Source organism: Orycteropus afer, unplaced genomic scaffold (genome assembly GCF_000298275.1).
Source record: "Orycteropus afer afer isolate SDZICR_OR568_19922 unplaced genomic scaffold, OryAfe1.0 scaffold00181, whole genome shotgun sequence".
Classification (NCBI taxonomy): domain Eukaryota; kingdom Metazoa; phylum Chordata; class Mammalia; order Tubulidentata; family Orycteropodidae; genus Orycteropus; species Orycteropus afer.
In genome coordinates, this window is record NW_006921768.1 from 6,836,952 (window position 1) to 6,856,295 (window position 19,344).

At 37.5% G+C, this 19,344-nt stretch overlaps 1 protein-coding gene across 1 annotated transcript in view; it reads right to left on the reverse strand.

Moving 5' to 3' along the window:
• PREX2 (phosphatidylinositol-3,4,5-trisphosphate dependent Rac exchange factor 2) overlaps positions 1 to 19,344 on the reverse strand; it is a 466,421-nt gene that overhangs the window by 193,013 nt on the left and 254,064 nt on the right. Inside the window, exons 16-18 of the mRNA XM_007947357.2 lie at positions 14,428 to 14,570; positions 13,979 to 14,071; positions 11,112 to 11,260 (exon numbers count right to left, since the gene is read on the reverse strand). Coding sequence (XP_007945548.1) covers positions 11,112 to 11,260; positions 13,979 to 14,071; positions 14,428 to 14,570 — 385 coding nt within the window. The remainder of the gene's footprint in view (positions 1 to 11,111; positions 11,261 to 13,978; positions 14,072 to 14,427; positions 14,571 to 19,344) is intronic.

A 19,344-nucleotide genomic window follows, 5' to 3' on the forward strand; every position in this document is an offset into this window, starting at 1 on the left:
AGTCTGTCTCAGTCTATAAGTTGGGCTGTTACCTGTGCACCAGGTGCATCTCGCTGGGTTTTACACACCAGAAGCTCAGCCTCAAAACTCACGTCTACATGTCACCACAGTAGGACAAACCAACAGACAAGTTTGTCTTGCTGTTGGAGACCTCTCGTATCACCCCCACCTGGGTCCTGGTGGCTGACTGTACCTCTGTCTGGCTTTAATCCCCTTTCTCCTGCTCTTCTGGCCTGCTGCTTTGGGCGTCCCTGAGTTGTCCCTGGTGCACTCATATAGCATAGAGCAAACATACGACACGTAATTCCTAAATTGAACCTATCTTGTTATACAGTATTCTGAAAGGGTACAGGCTCTGGGCTCAGACAAAGCCAGATTCAGTCCTCACTTAGTTGCTGGGTAGCTTGAACAAGCATCTTGATCTCCCTGATCCTGAGTTTTCATAGGAATATGATAATGTTAAAATTTACTTTTCAGGGTGGTGGCAAGGATTAAAAGACACACTGTTGGTCAATCATCTTGAACCACCTTATAAACTATGTTGTTGTTTTTAGCTTTTGTTGAGGCAGCCCCTAACTCACACGCAACCCCACGCACAGCAAAACAAAACACTGCCCACTCCTGCACCATCCACTGTGGAATGGATTGCTGTGATCCCCAGAATTTTCATTGTCTGATCTTTGGAAACAGATCATTAGGCCTTCTTCCTAGTCCATCTTAGTCTGGTTGCTCTATTGAAGCTTATTTACCATCATAGCAACATGATGGCCTCCACTGACAGACAGGCAGTGGCTGCCCATGAGATGCATTGGCCAGAAATTGAACTTGATTAGCCTGCATGGAAGGCAAGAATTCTACCACTGGACTACCAATGTCCCCATGAACTTTGTAGGTGCTTTATAAAATTGAAGTTTCCTTCAGTAGTTTAGAGTTACAAAAAAAAAAAAAAAAAAAGCAGTGCACTGTGAAATTTCTTTGTAAAACTTAATATAAACGAAAGATAGACTTAATACATTTTTACATGTGGGGAACTTCATCAAAGAACAACAGATATCAAGATATCAAGAACAGATCTGTCAGACACCATACCAAAATAATTTAAGAATATGATTAACTTTATTATTTATTCAGTGAAATTATAAAAGAACAATACATCAAAGGTAAACCTGAATAAGAAATGAAATATTTTACATGAATTCACCCTGGAAAGAAGGTGAAGGAATGTGAGAACTAGAATAAGCTGTCAAAGCAAGCCAGTGAGAGATGTTCAATTTGGCACTAATAAATGAGATGCTCCACAGATGGATGCCAGAAATCAGATAGCAATCATGAAAAGCAGAGAACACAAAGTAAGACTGAACATCATAACAATAAAAATGAGTATAATAAATTGCAGTTAAGAGCAAAGACAAATGAATAAAATGCAATAAATTCTGATGGATAGCCTTTGATCCCCAAGGAAAAAGAAATGCTTTCCAAAAGATGATGAAATAATAGTGAAATGAATGTCAACACACCTCAAGAGAATGTTAGACAGAATCTGAAGTTAGGTATAGCAGCACTTATTTGCAGTTTAGCAATAGCCGTGGGACGCACTTGGAGCAAGACTAAGCACAGAACACGTGAGAAAGGCATATGATGCATTTAGCCCTGAGGGCAGAGGTTAGCACTATAATCTCAACATGGATTAAAGACCTAATGAAGAGCTAAAATGAATTGAAGACCTAATGGGAGAGCTAAATAAAGACATAAAAGTAAAAGCAAAAACTTTATGACTCTTATAAGAAAACACAGGACCACATCTTCATTACCTTGGATTAAGCAGTGGTTTAGGCAAGCATTGTTCCCTGGGTGGCATAAGTGGTGTGTAATTAGTTGTTAGACTAAAGGTTGGCAGTTTGAACCCATCTAGCAGTGCCAAGAAACAAAGTTCTGGCAATCTCCTTCCAAAAAAGATCACAGCCAAGAAAACACTTAAGAACAACTCTACTCTATAATACAAGAGGTCATCATGAGTTGCACTCAATTCCATAGTAATAGGCTTTTTGTTTGTTTTGTTTATAGGCGGGCATTGGCTGACAGAAATGCAAACAGTCTGTTCTAGGAAAACATGGAAGAAGTATAAATCAGGAATGTATTCTGTGAAGTGATTTGCATATTGATGGAATAAAGAACACAGAAATGATTTATCTTCTATCCCAATGAAACAGTTCAAGACAGTATCCATTTTCTCTGAATGGTACATTATTACTAGTGTCTGCCCAGACACAATTGAAAATGAAACTGACTAGAAAAAAAGAAAATAGAAAAAACACATACTCCAGTGAGCATTAAAGAAAAGAGAGATAGCTCATGCTTCTCTATGTACTTTTGCAGAAATAACAGTTCCAGACCTTGGTGAACTATTGTTGCTTTAAGATTGTACGAATTCATACTGACCTCTCCTCTCTTCTGGAGCAAAGTCATTTTATCCCTTTCTAACATATAGGAGCTTGGATCTACTCTAATCTTCAAGATTAATCTTAAAGAATAATCTTCAAGAGAAAGACCCCCTTTGGATTTCTGAGGCAGTAAATCTTTACGGAAGTAGATTGTCCAGTCTTCCTTCTATGGAGTGGCTGGTGGGTTTGAACCACCAATCTTCTGGTTAGCAGCCAAATGCCTTAGGTGCTACTCCAACAGAGCTCCTTTCAAGAGACACAGTTTGGTCAAAATATTGGTATTCCCCTCATAAAATGGCCTTTGGAGAACATACTTTCCTGGTGAGACCACTATATTGCCTCTTAAAGGATGAATTACATTTATACGAGAAGAGTGTTCTACTTCTTGTAAGAAATAAGTACACTAAGAAATCTGCTACATTAAGATGCTACAAAGAAAAAAAAAAAAAAAGCCTTATCAAGTATTTTTTTACATTATCAAATGCAAAAGACAGGCTGAATCCACAAAATGTGGTTGTATTCATCACTTACATTTTTGCCTTTTGTTCCCCAAAACAGAGTTCAATAACAGAATGCTGCACAAGTAGCTACCCTAAGAAAATACGAGAGTGATTTATTGAAACCACACATTGGAATAAGGATATAAAAGAAAGGTTATGGATTTAAAACTAAAAAAAAATTCCAAAGGAGAAAAACAAAGATGCCATCCTCAAAAGAATGTTTTGAACTACATTGTAAAATACATTCTTGATATAACAAAGGAGCAATGAAACAAAATGGAATCAGAGGATATATAAGGGCAGCACAGACAACATCACTGGAGTAGAGACTGTCAAACATTTCACTAAGTTTTCAACAAACCTAGATTTCATACCCTCAGCAGCTCTGTAACATTGGCACTCTTATCATCCCTATTTATCAAGGAAAACACTGACACACACCTAGCAAGTAGTGGAAGAGAGGTTTGCGAACGCAGACCTGGAACCTAGGGTTGCAGATAAAGTGCAACCAACAATGAGGGAAGAGTCAGAAGACTAATCCTATGATGGAGGATGTGCCCACTTCTACTGAGGTCTTCTCTCTTTTCATCTGTAAAAGGAAGGGGCGAAGTCAATGGCCTCAAAGTCTTAAGCACTGAAATGGCTGTGAGCGGTGAACCAGTATTTATGGGTTAAAACAGAGGGTCTGATGGGCATGGGGAGGACCTTTATGATTAGTAAAAACTTCTTTGGAGTACTACTCCCTTATTTCTTTCCTTGGTCATTTTCCTCACATCGTCAAGAAGTAGGCAAGTAGGTTAGACTTACCATAGGTAAGATTAGATGAAGGGGAGGTAACAGATCATAATTAGACTGAAAGAAAAGACATTGTTATAGCTCTTTGTTACCCTCTAGCTCAAAGTCTTCCTAAATTAGTCACTTTAATGAGTCATGCTCACTCTTTCAGACCATTTGTTAAGTTGTTAGAGGAGCATGTTGGCTCTTAAAATTTAAAAAACAAAAACAAAACCACTGCCTTCAAGTCAATTCTGACTCATAGCGACCCTACAAAACTGGATGAACTACCCTATTATAGGGTTTCCAAGGCTTTAAATTTTCATGGAAGCAGACTTCTTCATCCTTCTCCTGTAGAGTGCTGGTGGGATTGAACTGCCAACCTTTTGATTAGCAGCCAAATGCTTTAACCCTAATTTACCAGAGCTTCTTCCTCTTAAGATACATACTTGCTATACCTAAGGTCAGGAGCTCTGGTAGTGTAGTGCCTAAGGCACTTGACTGTTAACCAGAAGGCTGGCAGTTCAAACCCACCAGCCACTCCTCGGGAGGAATGTTGGCCAATCTACTTCCGTAGTGATACTGCCTCGGAAACCTAAGGAGGGGTCGCTATGAGTCAGATCCGACTCAATGGCATGTAACAACAACATACCTAAGGTCAGTTTGTCAGTCTCACTCCTATACCCCATCAGCCGGGGAAGAATATGACATACATATGTATATATGTATGTATTCATACTCATGCATATGTTATTGTTTTTAGGTATAGTCAAGTCACTTCTATCTCATAACCACTCTAGGTACAATAGAACAAAAAGTCCTGGTGTGAAAGTGGTTAAAGTGCTCTACTGTTAACCAAAAGGTTGGTTCGAACCTACCAGCTGCTTCCATAAAGATTACAACCTTGAAAATCTTATGGGTCATTTCCATTCTATCTTAAAAAGTCACTATGAGTCAGAATTGACTTGAAGGCAGGTGGTTTGTGTGTGTGTGTGTGACAGAGAGAGAGAGAGAGGAAGAGGGAGAGAGAGAGAAATGGCAGTCTGTCAATAAAAGATTTACAGCCTTAGAAAGCCTATAGACCCTCTGTCCTATGGGGTCTCTGTGAGTTGGAATCAGCTAGATGGCAATGGGTTTGGTTTTGGCTTACATTCATTTGAAAGATCCCTGATGGTACAGTCGTTAAAAAACTAAGCTGCTAACTGAAAGGTCTGTAGCTCAAACCCTTCTGATGCTCCACAGAAGAAAGATGTGGCAATCTGCTTTCCTAACAATTCACAGCCTTGGAAACTCTATGGTGAAGTTCTGCTCTGTGCCACAGGGTTGCTATGAGTTGGAATCCAGTCTATGGCAGTGGGTTTCAGTAGATTATATATACTTTGGAAAGGGAAGAATACCATGTATATTAAGAATACTTTTCATTAGGTGTCCTCCCTTTTCCTAATGTTATCATGGTGGTCACATACTCTTTCCATACATCTCTTCCCTTACCCACATCAGCTTGGGAGGACACCGAATTGTGCACATAGGAGATAGACAACAAATGCTAATACCAACCAGTGTGCCCACAATACTGCATTACCATTAGCACCAAACACCAGGCTACAGATAAAAACATAAACACCTGAGAGGATCAGATGGGGGTCAGTGAACAGGAGTATACTCTAGACCAAGGATAGATTCAGCAGAGGTTAATCCTGCACAGATACCAGTGATACAAAATACCTGCAAACCTTACAGAAACAACAGAAGACAGACACAGAGTAATCTCTCACAGACACCCAGACACTGTGAGAGAGAGATCCAATGGATCTACCTTCTCAGGACCATAGTGCTATGGGACACCAAACTCAATTGGCACAATGAAATACATAAAAGCCTTGTTCTTCATCCTACATTGGTGAGTACTGACTGGGGTCTTAAAAGCTTTCAAGCAGCCATCTAAGATGCAGCTAATGGTCTCCTATCATTGGAAGTGAAGAAGAGTGCAAAAAAACAAGGGCATTTGGAAGCAATCAGCCCTAGGACATGATGGCTTTCAAGACCACAAGAACTAGATGGTGCCCAGCTACCAACGCCAACCACTGGGGAAAGGATCAAATCTGGAGATCCTGGATAGAGTGGGAGGAAAAACATGGAACAAATTTAAAAATTCAATAATGACCAGAATTACTGGTCGGATGGAGTCTGGTGAGACCACCAATACTCTGGTCCTGGGATACATTCTGGGCCTAGAATAAAGCTCATTCCCAAGGGCTGGCTCCCAGCCCAACAGTAAACAAGATTACATGCAGACCACTCAACCCAGGGTGCCGTCCCCACATACTCTATGGAAATGCATCTCTTGGAGCAATTGACCACAGGGCACCAGAGAGGTCACATTTACATGGAGGAAATGCAGGACAAATGGGAGTGCATAACTATGAAGGGCAAGGGGTAAGGATTATTGTGCAGGGAGGGGAGAAGACTGGATTAGGGTTGGGGATGGTAAATGGGGAGTGAAACTAAATGTACATGTAATGTTGAGTGTAAAACAAACACTTAAAATAAAAAATTTTAAAAAAGAATATTTTCATTAGTAGTTAAATTGAAAAGTATTTTGTTTTGAAGTGGTAGCCATCATTTATCTTATAATTAATAAAGTTATTACTATTAATGAATAATATACATTTTCAACAGCAATGTTGATACACAGCACATTAAGACATTATGCTAAGTAATTTATATGCATTATCTCAATTAATTCAAGATTAATTAACTTACCAAAAGTCCAACAGCTAGGAAAATACAGAGCTGGGATTTGAATCCATGTGACAATAACATTCATGGTCTTCACCAGAAACAATGAAATAGAGACAAACCTACTAGATTTGGAATCCCAGGACCAAGTCCACAAGACTTATTTAAAAAAAAAAAAAAAATTATTGCCATTCAGCCATTTCCAACTCACAGTGAGCCTACTGGGTTCCTGAGGCTGTAAATCTTTATGGAAGTAGATTGCCCAGTCTTCCTCCCACGGAGCAGCTGGTGGGTTTGAACCACTGACCTTATGGTTAGCAGTTAAATGCCTTATCCACTACGCCACCAGAGCAGCTACAAGACTTATACAGCATTTTATTATTTAATATGTTTCAATGTGTATTTTGTGGTCAATCCTCAATGTTTTATTTTGTTTTTGAATCTATTCTGTATATAACATTATTTTTTAATTATGCTTTATAAAATCAACATTATAATTGAACTTACAAATAAACTCTTAGAAACCTATAGACAATTTTTATTTCTATATATACTGAAATAATTTTAGACTTACAGAAAAGTTACCAAAAAAAAAAAAAAATCTTCAGAGAGTTCTTATTTACCCCTTATCAGCTTCTCTTAATGCTGGTACCTTACATTCCAGAAAACCAAACCCACTGCCACTGAGTTGATTCCAACTCATAGCAACCCTATATGCCAGAGCAGGACTGCCCCATAGGGTTTCCAATGTTGTTAATCTTTACAGAAGCAGACTGCCACATCTTTCTCCTGCACAGTCACTGCTGTGTTTGAACTGCTGACCTTTATATTAGCAGCCGAGCACTTTAACCATTGCACCACCAGGATTCCTTATAGCTTACATTACTGTAGTAGAATTTTCAAACCAATAAATTAACATTAACACAATACTCTTGATTAATCTATTGACCTTAATCAAATTTTGACAGTTTTTCCACTAATGAATTTGTTTTGATCCTGCATCCAATCCAGGATCACTTACTGTATTTAGTTGTCATGTCTCCTTAGTTTCCTCCATCTGTGATAGCTCCTCAGTCTCTAAGGAACTTAAAACATCTGAAGAGTTGTTGTTGTTGTTAGGTACCATCATGTCAGCCTCCAACTCACTGAGACCCTATGTACAGCTGAAGGGTCCTGATCATCCCCATGATTGATTACAGATTAATGACAAGTTATTTTATGGGCTGTACCTCAATTTTGGTTCATCTGATGCTTTTTGGTGATTAGACTAAAGTTATGCATTTTTTAATAGAATAGCACAGAAGTGAAGTGTTGTGCTTCTAAGTGTATCATATGGGGTGGGAGTAACTTTTATCAATGGCTAAACCAAGTTTCCAAATATAAAGTCACTATATTCCCTCACAAATACTTATTTTCAGGGGAGATACTCTGAGATTGTGTTATTGTCTTGTTTCTTACTACACTTTGTCCACTGATTTTAGCATCCATTGATGATCCTTGCCTGCAACAATTATTACTTAATGGTGATTTGCTTTTCCATGATTTTGTCTTCATTTATTAACCAGAATTCTACTGAGAGAAGAAATATTTATTTTCCTCTATCGACTTATGTAAGGAACCCTGGCTTAGTGACTAAGGCATTTGAGTGCTAACCAGAAGGTCAGCGGTTCAAACACAACAGCCACTCCACGGAAGGATGACTGGGCAATCTACTTCTAAATCTAAAATCTTAATCTAAATCTAAATCTAAAAATTTACTGCCTTGGAAACCCAAAGGGAGTCACTATGAGTCAGAATTGACTCAATGGAAGTGAGTTTAAGTTTTGTTTCTTTATTTATGTACGTATTTATTAATATCATTGGACTTATCAATATTTATTTTAATCTATAGGCTATAATCCATTAAAACCAAAAAACCAAACCCACTGCCATCGAGTTGATTAGACTCATGGTGACCCCTCCTTGGGTTTTTGAGGCAGTATCTCTATGGAAGTAGATTGCCCAATCTTCCTTCCAAGGATTGGCTGGAAGGTTTGAACTGCCAGTCTTCTGGTTAGCAGTCAAATGCCTTAGGCATTACACTACCAGAGCTCCCAATTATTATTTATTTCATTGCTCAGATTACAATGGTCCAAAATTGAAACAGTCATGTTACAGCATGTTTTTCCTTCTATATCCATACTAACAGGCTGTCAAGACATATTCAGTCACCAGTATTCACTCAAAACTAAATGGCAATAAATAGAAAAGGCTGCCAAAGGTAACATTTTTTGGTATAGCAAAGATAATTCCCAATGTTCCATTCAGCTCAACAAATATTTATAGAATAGCTGTGGATAAAACATCAAACCAAGAATTACATACACATGCAAGAGTATTCCTGCTTCAGCATTATAGGAGAAACAGATAGAATTAGGTAAATAAATTTTACCAGTATAGTAAAATAATCCTTAGAGCATGAAGGAAGGAGAAAGTCAGTTTGAATTATTGGGAGGGTTCAAGGAAGACTTAACAGAGGTGAAAGGCATAAGACATTTTTTAAATAAAAGGTATTTAGAAGTATATAGAAAGTGGGACTGACTAGCTCTGTTAACTTTAGCATGGGAAGAGGAGAAGGAGTAAACAATTTCTAAAAGATTTTTTATTTTCTCAGGTTCATTATCATAGAAACTATGTATTTTGACTGCTTTTCAACCTAGGGTGCTCACCATCCAGAACTACATCAACTGATATTTTGATATGATCCATAAGGTTTCCATTGGATACTTTTCAGAAGTAGATCGCCAGGCCTTTTATGCTAGGCTGTGTTAGTCTGAAAGCTCTGTTGAAAGCTGTTCACTAAGGGTGATCCTGCTGGTATTTGAAATACAAGAGGCATAGCTTCCAGCATCATGTTGTTGTTATGTGCTGTCGAGTCAGACCCGAATCATAGTGCCCCCTCCTTGGGTTTCCGAGGCAGTATCACTACAGAAATAGATTGCCCCATCTTCCTTCCGAGGAGTGGCTGGTGAGTTTGAACCTCCAGCCTTCTGATTAGCAGTCAAGTGCCTTAGGCACTACGCTACCAGAGCTGTCTCTGGCAGCTTTGGTGACTCTAGATAACCTCAATCAGTTATGGTTCCAGCATCATAGCAACATGCAAACTACCATAGTATGACAAACTGACAGATGGACAGATTACAAGATCAAGAGTTGACAGAGGGGTGATGTAGACTGATAGGATTTACAGAGCATCCATACAGAGATAAATAGCAGGAATCTTGAAGTTTCTAGAAATGTGTTCCTTCTTAGGTGAAAATCACTCTAGACATTGATAGCTTGTTTGCCATTTTTAAATTTATTAATGATAATACTCAATGTTGTGGAAGGCACAAAAAATAATCAATCTAATGCATTATTGGTGGAGGTATAAATGGTATCAGTTTTTATGGAGGGCAATATATCAAAAACTATAAAATGATTACATCTTTTCACTCATTCTCTTAGAAAGTAACTACCATTATACGTAAGGATTTGGCTGCAAGGATGTTCATTACATCATTATTTATAAGTATGAACAGTTAAATCACCAATGTCCAAGAGTAGAGAGCAAATTAAACAAATCAGGGCAAATCTAATAAGCGAACACTAGGTTATCAGTGGAAATGATTTGAAGATGAAAGCCAATGCTGTACATGCATAGTATATATTTTATTGTATATAAAAATCACAAAGTAGCATATAAAGCATCACTCCATTTTGTGTGTGTGTGTGTGTGTGTGTATACATGATTGTGTAGATGTGTATCAATACTTAGAAAAAACATCTCATGCTAAATTAAAAAAAATAATAATGATTATTCATGAGCGATATAATTATACAAAAAAAATACTCCTTTAGAAAATCTGGACTCTCAATTTTCTATAAGGAACATGATTTTTTTTTCCTTCTAATCTTAGGTAGATATAGGTTGGCAAGTAGGTAGATCAGTAGATAGATACGTATTTTTGAAGAATGGACATATTCTTAAGTACACCTAAGTATGAAGTGTCTCCCAATCAGTTTTGCTTCATCTACATCTTATATGTATATTTAATTATAAGTGATGTGTAACACAATACAACAATGCAATGCACTGACGTGGAGTTGGATCTGACTCATAGAGACCCCTCCTTGGGTTTCCAAGGTTGTATCACTACAGAAGTAGATTGCCCAACCTTCCTTCCCAGGAGTGGCTGGGGGTTTGAACTGCCAGCCTTCTGGTTAGCAGTCACATGCTTTAGGCACTATGCCACTAGCTGATGTCTAATCAATTCATTAGCCCAGAATTCTTTATCACTCAACATGGAGGAAAGCAGTTCTTTATCCTCAAATGTTCTACTCACTTTCACTATTCATTGCCAAACTGATTTCAACCAAGACCAGAAAAATTTGGCCAGCAAAGGCAAACATTACTTCTACTGAAACTACATGGTTTGAGTAACAAGCATTTTATCATGATAAGCAGTATAGTTTTCTCCACCATCTACAGATTGGTATTAATGATGTTGCTCATGTTTAAATGTTCCAAGGAATGCTATTCTTAAATCTAAACATTTACTTAGCTAAGTTTTCTGTTTTACTCATCTATGTGTAATTTAAAAAAAAAAAAAAATCTCAAACAAATCATATAACTTACTCCCTTGGTTTTGTGCTCACAAGGACTCTGAGAGGTTTTCTGCTATTTAAGCATGATTTCAAGAAGCAGTCCACTTCATTGAATGGTCTCATAAAAACTAGGTCACCGTTAATAGCAAAAATCTTCTTCCCAACTTCCATTCCAGCCATCTAAGAGAGAAAGAACAAAAACATTTCAAATTATACTTTTTAATAAGGAATCTTTTTTTTTTTTTCCCACAGAATACATATCTGAAAAGGCTCAGAGCTTAGGGATTTTGATGTTTTAATACATCTTCAATGTCTTTATACAAATTTACAAAACAGAACTGTGGCAAGATAACAGAATTATCATTCTCCTTGACCTAGTTTTACATTTGATCACCCAACTAACTGAAATTTTTTTTTCTCTCTCTCTCCTTGACTTAACATTGTACTCCTCCTGCTACCTTTCTCCTATTTTATTTTGTAGTTCATTTCCTTTTTTCCTGTTGTTGTAAATAAATATGTAACAGAACATTTACCATTTCAACAACCTTCACATGTACAGTTCAGTGCTATTAACTTATGTTCAGCACTTTGTTCACTTAACGCCCTTATCTGTTCCCAAATTTTTCCATCACTCTTTGTTCAGTGTCCCCCTAAACATTGAGTCACATTTTCTCCCTTTTCCCTCCCTGACTGTGGTAACCACTAATAAACTTTGGTCTCTAGTTATTTTTCTTAGTTCATCCTTCTAACTACGGTCAAATCCTAGGTTAAGTTTTTTTTACTGCTTTTTCCATTACAGTCAATTAACTGAGAGAATTGCAACCTCTACATATACTTCAATGATACTCAAATATGTATCTCTAGACTGAGCAGCATAAGTGTCTCCAACACTGGGGAGGGTAGTGACATGGAATCTAAGAATGAAAGATGCAACAAGCACAGAGGTGTCAATAATGTAAGACGCTGAAAAGATAACACAAAAGATATGGCCCCCTGGAGTCAATCAGGCCAATCTTCTGCCTATAAACTACTTGCTATTCTGGTTATGAGCTAAATGATGAAAACCTGAGAGACAGCATTGTATCAGTGGAATAATCAAAGCTATACTCTGACAATCCTCTGAAGATGCATTAGAGAAGGAACCTCTCTGTCATAGAAAATTACTGAAAATACTTATTTATTGCCCCAGCCAACTCACAAAGTATAAGATGTGCAGAGTTATTTTTTTAAAAAACTAGTATGCTGTATATAAAGGTTTGTGTCATACATTTGTATTTTTGTATAAGATAGAAACCTTGGGAATTAGCTTGTATCAGGGTGAGTGACAATTTATGACAAACTTTAAGTAGATGCAAAGCTAAAGTCCATGCTTCATTAATTCTCATATTCTTTATCAATGATTTAAATATTGAGACATTTATTTGAGAATAAAATAGTTTACAAATCAGGCGGGAAGGTGAGGATACTTTAAACCTGATATACTTGGGATATAACACTGCACGAGGGCAAATAATTTGTTTTGTTCATTGATATATTCCCAGAGCATTAGAACAGTGCCTGTGTGCATATGTCGTTGTTGATAGCTGCTGTTAAATCAGGCTTTATTATGGCAACCTCATGTACAATGGACAAAACTGAACCCAGTCCTGTCCTGTCCCCATCTTCAGTTGCAGGTCTATGTCCATTGTGATCCATAGGGTTTTCACTGGTTTATTTTGAGAAGTACATCACAAGGCCTTTCTTTATAGTTCATTTTAGTTGGAAGCTCTGCTGAAACTTATTCAGTATCAGAACCACCTATATGTCTCCATTGACAGATGGGTGGTGACTCTGTATGAGGTTCATTGACCAGGGATCAAACAGGGGTGGCAAGAATTCTACGACTGAACCACTAATGTCTCATCCTTTTCATACAGAAAACCAAACCAGTTGCCATTGAGTTGATTCTGATTCATGGTGACCCCATGTCAGTCAGAGTAGAACTGTGCTCTATAGAATTTTCAATGGCTGTGACCTTTCAGAAGCAGATCACCAGTCTTTTTCCCAAGGAACCTCTAGGTGGGTTTGAACTGCCAACCTTTTGGTTAGTAGCCCAGCACTTCACTGTCTGTACCATCCAGGCACTCCTTATCTAGCATATACCAAAACCAAACTCACTGCCGTGGAGTGATTTGACTCATAGCAACCCCTCCTTGGGTTTCGGAGGTGGCATCTCTATGGAAGTAGATGGCCCAATCTTCCTTCCGAGGAGTGGCTGGTGAATTTGAACCACCAGCCTTCTGGTTAGCAGTCAAATGCCTTAGGCACTGCCTCACTAGAGCTCCTTATGCCATTATAGTAAGTAGTAAATTATTTACCAATGAATGAAAGATGAGAATCCGTTCTTTAAAAGGCTTGTGAGTTGAGAGAGTATTGTAAGCATTAGTCCAATGAGAAAGTAAGTCAGAGCATGTGTCTTACAGGAGGACAGTGTAATTATAAAATGTAGTCAAATATGATAGGAAAAAGAGCCTTGATCTCATAGAAGTAAAGAATCATCTGACATACTTACTATAGTCCTATCTTGTGCAGTCCCCTCAGAGTTACAATGTGGAATTAGTGTCCACTGGGGACCCAGGAACATAAAGTGAGCCATTTGGCCTCCCACGAGGGGAAGAAGCTCAAATCTGTAGGTCTGTCCATGCCTCAGTCCCTTCCTTGTCCTCAACTACCTTGAGTGCCCAGACGTGGGCTTGCCTGTCACTAATTCCAAGAGTATTTGATACAAGCTCAGAGTAAAATTATCCAGGAATGTCTTCCGCAATAAGGTTACTTAAAGACTGATTCTCTATTTGTTTAGAACTTGTATAATTATATGTTAAGACAACCACTTTAAATAATAATGCTAATTTACATTACCTCAGCATTGGACCCCCTCTCTACCAACTTTATTATTGGAACTTTATTTTTGTCTTCTAGCCCAAAGCCATAACTGCCTTCATTAGATTTAATCTGAAATGCAAAATATAAACATTATTAATAACCACCAAAAGTTAGAAATCAAACATAATGAAATAATATACATCACTACTACACATTTGTACAGTCTCCTAATAATGTTTAATCAAAAAGAAAACTCATATACCATATTAATAAACTTAGAAAACAAACAAACAAATTCACTGTCATCAAGTCAATTTCTACTCATAGCAACCCCCATTGGATTTCCAAGGCAATAAATCTTTACGGAAGTAGATTGTCCCATCTTCCTTCCACGGAGCAGCTGGTGGGTTTGAACCACCAACCTTCTGGTTAGCAGTCAATTGCCTTAGACACTGCACCCCCAGAGCTCCTCCTAATAAACTTACCAGTAATGATTTAGCTATAACATTTTCCACAACTTTTAAATCATGTTTCATAAGTCGATGCTTCATATTTGAGCCTTCCATTTCTTCATCCGCAAAAAAACGGAAAAGTAGGGGTTCATCCTTGAATTCACTTTTTTCTAGGACTACAGAAACAGAAAAAGATTCAAATTGTGCCATTAATCCAAAAATCAACACATTTTTCATGCCATTACCTCAACCCTCCACCACCACCCACTAAAAACCAAAAATAAATTGCTGTCAAGCTGACTCTAACTCATAGAAAAACTATAGGACAGAGTAGAACTGCTCAATAGAGTTTCCAAGGCTATTATCTTTATGGAACCAGATTGCCACATCTTTTTCCCATGGAGCAGCTTGTAGGTTTGAACCACCTATCTTTCAGTTGACATCCAAGTGTGTAACCACTGCAGCACCAGGGCTTCTCAGTAGATATCAGGTAAATTAATGTCTGTTCCATGATCACAGTTTTATTCTCCTAGGACAAGTCATATTTACAAATATCACTAGGAGTTGCTTCCTTATTTCTTTCTAAAACATCAAGTCACCATTCCCTTTACATTATCTTTACCTAAAGTACTTTGAATTGTTTTAATAAGTATTATTTTTCTAACTTTAACTTTTTTTGTACTTAACCAAATCTGTCACTTTACTGATTAAAATATAACTTTAAATAAAAGATAATAATGGTGACATAGTGGATAAGGCATTTGGCTGTTAACCAGAAGGTCAGTGGTTCAAACCCAACAGCTGTTCTGTGGAAAGAAGATGGGGCAATCTACTTCTGTAAAGATTTACAGCCTTGGAAACCCAATAGGGGTTGTTATGAGTCAGAATAGACTTGAAAGCAGTGAGTTGGTTTTTTGTTTTTTTAAAGAATGCATGCAATAGAAAACATAGGAACTGTCAAAAACCTAAGTGCACAAACACCAAATATTAGTATAACAGAATTGTGAGTTGATATGATTCTAATTAGGCAGTGTCAACCTGAAGGTATCAGGAAGACGCTCTGAAGAGAGGGATGGTGAAAACACTTTATAGAGGTGGAGTCTAGGCAGGGTAGTTTCCCAAAGGTCAATGTAATACCCCAAAAGAGCCCAATAACTAACGTAAAAACTCTCTGCTAAGCTGATTATTGAGCTATTGTTTGACTTGAGGTGACTTTAGGAAAAGAGTTCCATAAAGGCTTAAGGTTCAAATGGCAAATGGCCTTGATGGATCACCCCAACTCCATGGACCCAAAAGCTGGATACTAGGAGAATTAAAACAGCTGGTGGTGTAGTGCCTGAAGCATGTGACTGCTAACCAGAAGGCTGGTGGTTCAAACCCACCAGCCACTCCTCAGAAGGAAGATTGGGCAATCTACTTCTGTAGAGATACCACCTCGGAAACCCAAGGAGGGGTCGCTATGAGTCGGGATTGCCTCAATGGCAGTGAATTAGAGTTTTATCAAAACCTATGGCGTTTTGAATCTAGAGTTAACATTTTAAGTATGTTTTTAATATCCTACACAAATAAGGAAACTTCAAATAAGTTAAATATTGCCCTTATGTATGTAAGACATTCTCACTATCGTCACTTTTGTTCCAACATTTCAAACCAAAAATATGTTTTCCTGGGGAAATGTGCTTTCATTTTCTCCAAACTCTTAGCTCTTTTCTGTTAAAAGCAATAATCTCAAAACAACCTTATTTCTGCAAAGATTATTTTGTCCCCTCTATTTGAACATTAAAGGAGCTCTGGTAGCAGAGTGGTGAAGCCCCTGGCTGCTAACTGAAAGGTCAGTGGTTTGAACTCACCAGCCACTTGTGGGAAAAAGATGTGGTATTCTGCCTCCATAAAGATACATAGCCTTGGAAAGCCCATGGGGCTATTCTGTCATTTAGGATGGTTATGAATTGACTCCACAACAAGAGGTATTTAAACATTAATACTATTCTCCAAAGTCCTTAAGATTCCTGGCTTGCATTCATGATATTAGGTTTATATTTTGTTAAAGTTTTTTTTTTTTTTTTAAGGCTAAATACACATAGGAAGAAATTGTATTCAGTTAAAATGCTTTAAAAAAGAAATCTTCTCTGTTTCTTATTTATCTCTCTTTAGTACCTTGAGGCATCCTTGTTGGAAGAGTTTGATTCATTGAGTCAGGGAGTTAATGTACATGGCAAAGTAGAATTAGTCTTTCTGACAAGTCAGACCTGAGTTTAAATTCCAGGTCTGGGACTGACGCTGTGTGTGGCATTGGGAAAGTTACCCAAAACTCTGAGCTTCAGTTTCCTCATCTGTACCACAGGATCAGTAAAACCTTCTCCACAATGCTCTTCCTTAGAACTACAATAAGGTACTAAATGTAAAGAACTGGGCATAAGCAATCAAAATGGGAAATTACTTTATTTCCAAGATTTTTACAGAACTATAACAAATAATTTTTGATTGGATGGATGGATGTTTGGATGGATGTATTGATTTAAGGATTAATGGATGAAAGACTGGCTAGTAACATAACAAATGAGAATATCAACCACAAAAGAGAAGCAACATAAATAGAAATAGAATAAAGAATGAGATAGAAATGAGAATGTACTTCCAAATTGCCTGAATAATCTAGGCATTGTTCCAAAGCACACATAATGCTTTTGTTACTACTGTTTTCTCTACCAAATTGTTTTTGTTGTTGTTAAGTGCCATCGAGTCAGTTTAGACTTATAGCAATCTATGCACAACACAACAAATCATTGCCCAGTCCCGAGCCATCCTCACAATTGTTGCCATGCTTGAGCCAATCATTGCAGCCTCAGTGTCAATCCATTTTGTTGAGGAAGATGAACCTCTACCAAATAGTCTATGTAAAAGGAGCTAGAGGAGCCATCAACATAGTCAGATATGAACTGAATCATATTCACTATACTGAACGAAATTTTGTATGGCAAACTTTTGTTATATCTAAATAGTTCATAGCATAGTGCCTAAGGCACTTGACTGCTCACCAGAAGGCTGGTGGTTGAAACCCAGCAGTCACTCCTTGCAAGGAAGATTAGGCAATCTACTTCAGTAGTGATACCACCTCGGAAACCCAAGGAGGGGTCACTATGAGTTGGCTCCAACTCGACAGCACACAACAACAACAACAACAAATAGTTCATAATAAACATTTAGACAGGTACTTTAATTTAAATGTACTTTAAAGAGAAAAAACTGAAAAAAAAAAAAGAAAAAACTTGTTAAGGTTTTCATCATGATACTATAATTTAAATTCCCAAGTATGTTGTAATTTCTTTCACTCAGTAATTTTCTCTTCAAGGACAAATGCCTTTTTGTAATAAATAGTGTGTACAGTGTCATAGAGATAGTAGAATGGAATGAAATAGAATTTCCAGAAAAATATATGATAACCAAGAATGCTCCTGAGTTCTCTTTAACTTTTGTGGTATTTCCCTCTTCATAAAAGGGTAAGAACATTTTGAAAGTAATGACAAATTTCTTTACTAGGTGCAAATGCTATCAAATACATGCATAAGCATGCATATATGTGTTCATTATATATGTCAACACATATATATATTCACAACTGTAAAGAGATTGTTTAGATTTATAAATTCCATAAGATAGTATGAATAGCGATGGAAGTTAAGTCTCATTACTTTTATAAATCCAGGAGGAATGAAGTCATCAAACAAGAAAGAAAACCAATCTTTAATTAGTAGTCAAATAGGAAAAAAAGATTTTTTTCCAGACTTATAATTTTATTCTCTGAGATAATTTTGAAAACATTTTCCTAAAAAGAACAAAATATTCTACCATGTATACTGTCATTTAACTATTTCTAATATATATTTATACCAATATGTAAAAAATTAGTCTTCTACAATAGTTTCAAAGAGCTTCATGAGTTTTTACTTTTTTTTCTTTTTAACTGCTAGCACAAGTTAAAAGCTTGTTCCTCTGGAATCAGCACAGTCCAGAAAAGTAGGAGACAAGTGATGGTAACTGGAAGATAATAGCAATGAGACATAGGAACAGCACCAGGAGGGAAACTGAAAACACATGGACTCATGGCAAGTCCCATACAGTATTGCTGACCTATTCTCAATGACCTCACTGGAACAGTAAGATACTCCCAATACCCTAACAACCAACAAAGCAATAAAATACACGTGTAATATTCCTTAGCCATGGCCATATATAAAATTGGCAGATGATATTTCTACAAATGCATTTTTACGTGCTATAAGAATGTCCATATATATATGTGTGTGTGTGTGTGTGTGTGTATATATATATATATATATATATATATATATATATATATATATATATAACAGAGCTAACAAGGGCCAAAATTATGATAACTTCTTGGCCCAGCCAACCACCTGAGGGAGTGAGCAGTTGGACCTGTGAGCATGGGACCATGGTCATGGGTGACATCAAGCTCAACTGGCATAACATACCACACAAAAACATTGTTCTACATCTACTTCAGTGAGTAGTCACTGCAGTCTTAAAAGCTTGCAAGCAACCATCTAGATACAACAATGGGTCTCTCTTAATCCAGAGCAAAGAGGAATGAAGAAAACCAAAGATGCATGGAAACAATTAGTCCAAGGGACTAGTGGACCATATGAACCTCAGCCTATATGACCATGAGACCATTGTTGTTGTTGTTAAGTGCCGTCGAGTCATTTCCAACTCATAGCGACCCCATGCACAGCAGAACGAAACATTGCCTGATCCTGCACCAGCCCCACAATCCCTGCTATAATTGACCTCATCATTGCAGCTACCATATCAATCCATCTCGTTGAAAGCCTCCCCCTCTTTCATTGACCCTCCACCCTACCAAGCATGACATCCTTCTCCAGGGAATGGTCCCTTCTGAAAACATGACCAAAATAGGTGAGA